General features: G+C 51.8%; 1 protein-coding gene across 1 annotated transcript; it reads left to right on the forward strand.

Moving 5' to 3' along the window:
- The first annotated feature begins 870 nt into the window (after positions 1–870).
- On the forward strand, positions 871–4,537 carry KRT35 (keratin 35). The gene is made up of 7 exons (XM_011381268.1): positions 871–1,382; positions 2,246–2,328; positions 2,525–2,681; positions 2,789–2,950; positions 3,243–3,368; positions 3,870–4,090; positions 4,375–4,537. The coding sequence occupies exons 1-7, from the start codon at positions 912–914 to the stop codon at positions 4,520–4,522; spliced, it is 1,368 nt and encodes a 455-aa protein (XP_011379570.1). The 5' UTR covers positions 871–911; the 3' UTR covers positions 4,523–4,537.
- Positions 4,538–5,688: the final 1,151 nt, after the last annotated feature.

The following is a 5,688-nucleotide window of genomic DNA, read 5'->3' on the forward strand; positions in this document are numbered from 1 at the left end:
GGTCAAGCTCTTTGTGCCTTCTCTGGGGGCCTGTGAGTCAAGGCCACTCCCTCTGTTCCCAGGCAACCAGAGGAAAGTCTTCTCCATTTTGCAACCAGGGCCTAGGAAGACATATCTTTCTACACGTGGAGGTGTCACCACTGGCAGGTGCCTCATAAGCTGACCTCTGGTCATTTTGGCTGGAGCTGAGGCTACACAACCAGAACAGACTTCCTGGCAAGAGAGGGAGTGGAGATTTGTCCACTGAGGCTCTGCCATATCTAGGGTGACCAACTGAACCGTTTTTTTCCCCCAGGACTAAGGGGTTTCCAGGGATATAAGGCTTTCGGCACTAACATCGGAACAATCCTGGGAAACCATGATAGCTGGTTACCAAAGTTACATATTTCCTGGGCCATTCTAGAGCCTTCTGCGTCTCCTTGAGCTTGTGGCCTCTGCCTTCCTGCAACAACCAGGCTTGTTCTTCCAATGCCTAGGAGCCAAACTGAATCCTTCTCTGCTCCTTTGGACTCATAAAAAGAGACAATGCTGGAGAAAGTCAAGACTGGGGCTGGACTCTCACACCTCTTAACGAGGAGGCTGAGGTCTGGGCTCTGATGACAGGCCCCTTTGAAGAAGCGACGGAGGCTTGGTCTTCCCAGAGACACTGGGTGGTGGAGATGAGTCTTAACGTAGCCACCAGTCCAATGGGGCTTCTTTTTTACGAGGCCAGGAAATGTTCATGGGAAGCTAAATAACAGGTTAATGAGGGGTTCTGATAGAAAGTGGTATTAACTTTAACGAGGAGAAAACACTTTGTAAAGGCCGACGCCCACTGGGGCAGAGATATAAACCCGGATGAGGAGCTGTGTCTCTGCATCAGGAGTGTCCGGCCTTGAAGATTTGTCACTTGTGTCCAGGCTGCTGAGGCCATGGCTTCCCAATGCCTCAGGGCCAGCTTCTCTTCAGGATCTCTCAAGGGTCTGGGAGGAGCCTGTGGGGGCTCCCCTCGCATGTCCAGAATGTACTCCAGCAGCTCTTGTAAGCTCCCGAGCCTCTCCCGTGGGGCCCGAAGTTTCTCTACATGCTCAGCTGGGCTGGGCAGGAGCAGCTGCAGGGCCGCCAGCTGCCTCCCGGCTCTCTGCCTCCCGTCTGGAGGCTTTGCCGTCAGCTATAGCATGGGAGGCAGCTGGTTTGGGGAGGGCATCCTCACTGGAAGCGAGAAAGAGACCATGCAGTTCCTGAACGACCGCCTGGCCAGCTACCTGGAGAAGGTGCGCCAGCTGGAGCAGGAGAATGCCAGCCTGGAGAGCCGCATCCGTGAGTGGTGTGAGCAACAAGTGCCGTACTTGTGTCCCGACTACCAGTCCTACTTCCGGACTATCGAGGAGCTCCAGAAGAAGGTAAGAGGTTCAGAGTGGCTTTGGCTGCTCAGGAGCCTGGTGCCACCAGCACTGGACTTCCGGGAGCCAGAACATCTGTAGCAGAAGCCCTGCCTCCCATGGGGCTCTTCGGGGGTCACAGAGCATGTTCACACCGTGGCCTCATTCGATCCTCCCAGTCATCTATGAGGGAGATGTCATCAGCCCATTTAACAGAGGAGAACACTGAGGCTCGAGCTGGTTCAGCGACTTATTCAAAGCGGTCCAGCTGGCAGTTAATGGAGCCAGGGCTTAAACACAGGCTCTGTGAACTAACTGGTCATGTGAGCTTTGGTGCCACAACCCACCTGAGTTTTGATTTTTTTCCTCTTCTTCTTCTTCTCCTTCTTCTAGTTAAGGGGATTAGATCTGATGCGTTTGGTGCAGATCAAGTTCCCTATAAGTAACTCAGGGAAGGAAAAACCTGTCAGAAGTTTTCTTCTGGCCCAGCCCCTGAAAGTCCCAGCTGATTCCTGAGAAGGAACATTTATGACCAAGGAATCCCAGAATGTGCATTTGGTAATGACCTGCCCAGAGCCCCCAGCAGCCTGGGAGATTGGAGCACAAGAGGAAGCCACCATGTCAGGTCTTTCCTGCAGCATTTCCGTGCCTCCCTCTCTCTAGCCCAGGTTGCAGGTCAAAGATGCTCTGCATCCGAAGGGACCTTAGAGGTTTCCTACTCTGATTCCTACAGCATGCTCATAAGCCTTCATGGAGCCTCAGCTGCCAAGAGACCAGGGATAAGGGCTGCCCCACTCCTTCCAAAGGAGCTCGCATCAGCTTCGGGGCACTCTGGCCCTCAGAATGTCCTTTCTTTTACTGAAGTCACTTATTTATTTTCCCAGACCTTGTGCACCAAGGCAGAGAATGCCAGGTTGGTGGTACAGATCGACAATGCCAAGCTGGCCGCAGATGATTTCAGGACCAAGTGAGTTGCCCTGCTTGCCCCTTGTTTGGGGACTGGTAGAACTGGGTGTTGGTGATGCCCAGACTCAGAATTTTGGCCACACTTAGTCACTGAGGCAATAAGGTGGACACACAGCATTCAGGCCAGTCTGAGGTGGGATCCTACTTAGATATAAAAAGGAAATGCAGCCTCAGGTGCCCTCTCATGTGCCTGCTAGGTATGAGGTGGAGGTGTCCATGAGGCAGCTGGTGGAGTCAGACATGAATGGCCTGCGCAGGATCTTGGATGATCTGACCTTGTGTAAGGCTGACCTGGAGGCCCAGGTGGAGTCCCTGAAGGAGGAGCTGCTCTGCCTCAAGAAGAACCATGAGGAGGTAAGCATGGGGGAGCAGGTGAGCATGGAGAGCAGGTGAGCATGTGGAAGGATGGTGAGTGAGGTAGCCAGCTAAGAAAATTAGTGCTGACCTCTGGTCTGCCACAGGAAGTGAACTCACTGCGCTGCCAGCTTGGTGACCGGCTCAACGTTGAGGTGGATGCTGCCCCACCTGTTGATCTGAACCGGGTTCTGGATGAGATGAGGTGCCAGTATGAGACTCTGGTTGAAAATAACCGTCGGGATGCTGAAGAATGGTTCAACACCCAGGTAGGTACTAGAAATAGTCAATGCAACAGAGATACATGGTGGGTCACAGAGAATTGACCTTGAGGCTATGAATCAAGAAACCTAAGTTTAAGTTCCAGCTCTGTTTCGATCTCATAGTGTGGCTGGGGCAGGTTGCTGTCCTCTAAGCAACGATGTCCTTAAGTGGGAAATAAAGGGGATGGGTTGGGTGACCTGACGGTCCTTCTTGGCTCATGATTCTAAGCAGCCTCTGTGGACCTCTGAAGTTGAGTCCCCAGTGATCCTGACCAGGTTCTGTGTGTGTATGTTTCAGACTGAGGAGCTGAACCAGCAGGTGGTGTCTAGTTCCGAGCAGCTGCAGACCTGCCAGGCAGAGATCATCGAGCTGAGACGCACGGTCAACGCCCTGGAGATTGAGCTGCAGGCCCAGCAGAGCATGGTGAGTCCTGAGGCTGCTGGGGACCAAGCCTAGCTGCACGTGAGCCCCCCAACTTCCATGCTCTGACCACACGGGCGGGCTCCAGTGGTTCAAGTTCTTGAGCATCAGAAATTTTCTGTTCAGAGAAGAAGGAAAGAGAGCCCACCCCCATTCACAAATGTCCCAGTGGTAAAAGACAGGAGGCCTGTAGCAACTGACTTGTGCAGGCAGCAGCTCCTGTATTTGTGTAAGCAGATTCTTTCTGAGTAATTATCAGTTACTCAGAGATATAGTTTATTGGGTTAGATCCTCCAGATCTAGATCAAGAAGGCTACAGGGACTAATTGGCTCATCTCAAAAGAGATATCTGATTGTGGTTCATCCTGGCTCAAAGTAATTCTCTGAGTTTCCATTCTTGGATTCTGAGGCCTCACTGAGACCCAGATGGATTAGGTGCATTTTGTTTTGCTCCTTTTCTGACCTCTATACTTCTTCCTCTCTACACAATCCTTACCCTCACAGAGAAATGCTTTGGAATCCACCCTGGCTGAGACAGAGGCCCGCTATAGCTCTCAGCTGGCCCAGATGCAGTGCATGATCACCAACGTGGAGTCCCAGCTGGCTGAGATCAGGAGTGACCTGGAGCGGCAGAACCAGGAGTACCAGGTGCTGCTGGATGTCCGGGCCCGGCTGGAGGGCGAGATCAGCACCTACCGAGGCCTGCTGGAGAGCGAGGACTGCAAGTGAGTTTCACTGCGTGCACTCTCCTCTTTTGAATGCAATCTACAAAGTTCTGGGGAGACAGCAGGGTGCCTGGGAAGAGCCCAGCTTAGAGTCAAGAGCCCTGGGTTTTAGGTCTGGTTTTGTTACAAATCCATCATGTGACCTTGGCAAGTTCCTTTTCTCCCTGGGCCTCGATTTCCCTTTAGATAAAACGAGGGAGGACTAGATGATTTTTAACGTGCTCTAAGTTATTGAAAACAGCATCTGGAAAATCATAGTAATCTGATCTTTGTCTTTCTTCTAGGCTCCCCTGTAACCCATGTGCCCCTGACCTCTCGACCTCCAAGTCATGCCTCCCCTGTCTTCCTGTGGCCTCCTGTGGTCCTGGCACAACCCGCACAAACTGCAGCCCCCGCCCCATTTGTGTGCCCTGCCCAGGGGGCCGGTTCTGAGAGTGACTGGTCTAGAAATCCAAGGCCATTGTCTCCAGGGCTTGGCCTTGGCCTTGGCCTTGGCCTCTACTCAACCCTAAACTTAAAGCCCAATCCCTTCTCTTTGTGGCCACTTCCGAAGGCCTCACCTCCTCATCATTTCAACGGGTGCCGGGGTCTCCGTTCTCAGGCTGCCCACTGGGACAGGATTTTCTTCTGGGTGCTGTTTCAGTAGGTTCTGAAATGCAACAGAGGGCTTCTATTGGTGGAACAATAAAGCTCATTTGCTCTGTCTCTCGATGCATAAGTAACACCATTCTAGATTATTTGTTTGTGTCTCTGCTGGATGAAGAGGGGTGACTCTTGGGCAGATGATTGGAAGATGTTTGACCACATATGACACTGGAGATGACAGGGTCCCTATGCCCCTGTTAGGGGTGGGTAGAGGTCTACAGTGGGGCTTTTTGCTCAGCTTTCCTGATGAAGACCTTTCTCTAAGAGTCCAGTGTGGTGACAGGTGTTACCAGACTTCTCCTACTACCTCCCTTAGTACATACGATCACCCCAGGATCCCAGAGGACGATGGAAAACCTGGAACCAGTACATTATGAAGCATCTTAGGCCACTTTATTAGCTTCACATCTGCGGTCCTCATGAGAGCAGCAATATGAAGTCCCACACCAGGGTACTTTTAGGAGTGTGTTGATATCAACTCCATCCTTCCATCGCAGCCCTGTCACACAGCCCTTCCAGCTCATTAAACCCCCTGAAAACCCACACTCCATCAAAAGCAGGAGATGCGAGAGTGAGCTGGCCATTATGCCTTCCACCCACAATTTGGAGATTCTTGTCCTTAAGAAACTCATCATGTTCTTGTGTGCCCTTGGCCTCTGATGAGGCACAAGTGCCTCTGAGTACCAAAGCATTTCCTCATGGAAGTGGGAGCTTCCAGCATCTTGACCCAAAGGCTCTCACTTATGTCTAGAATGTCCTCCCCAAAAGACAAGGCAAATACCAAGTTCCATCAATCCCAGTGGGCAATGGAGAAGGATGAAGGCAAAATTTTCTGAGAGACAGGAAGGTGAGTTGTCCCCAGGTGGCCACATGCTTTTTATAAGATGCCAAGAGCCCATGCTAAGGAACTTTAGTGATGTTAAGAGAGTTGTCACAGCACCCAAGGTGGAGAA

Source organism: Pteropus vampyrus, unplaced genomic scaffold, assembly GCF_000151845.1.
Source record: "Pteropus vampyrus isolate Shadow unplaced genomic scaffold, Pvam_2.0 Scaffold432, whole genome shotgun sequence".
Lineage (NCBI taxonomy): Eukaryota > Metazoa > Chordata > Mammalia > Chiroptera > Pteropodidae > Pteropus > Pteropus vampyrus.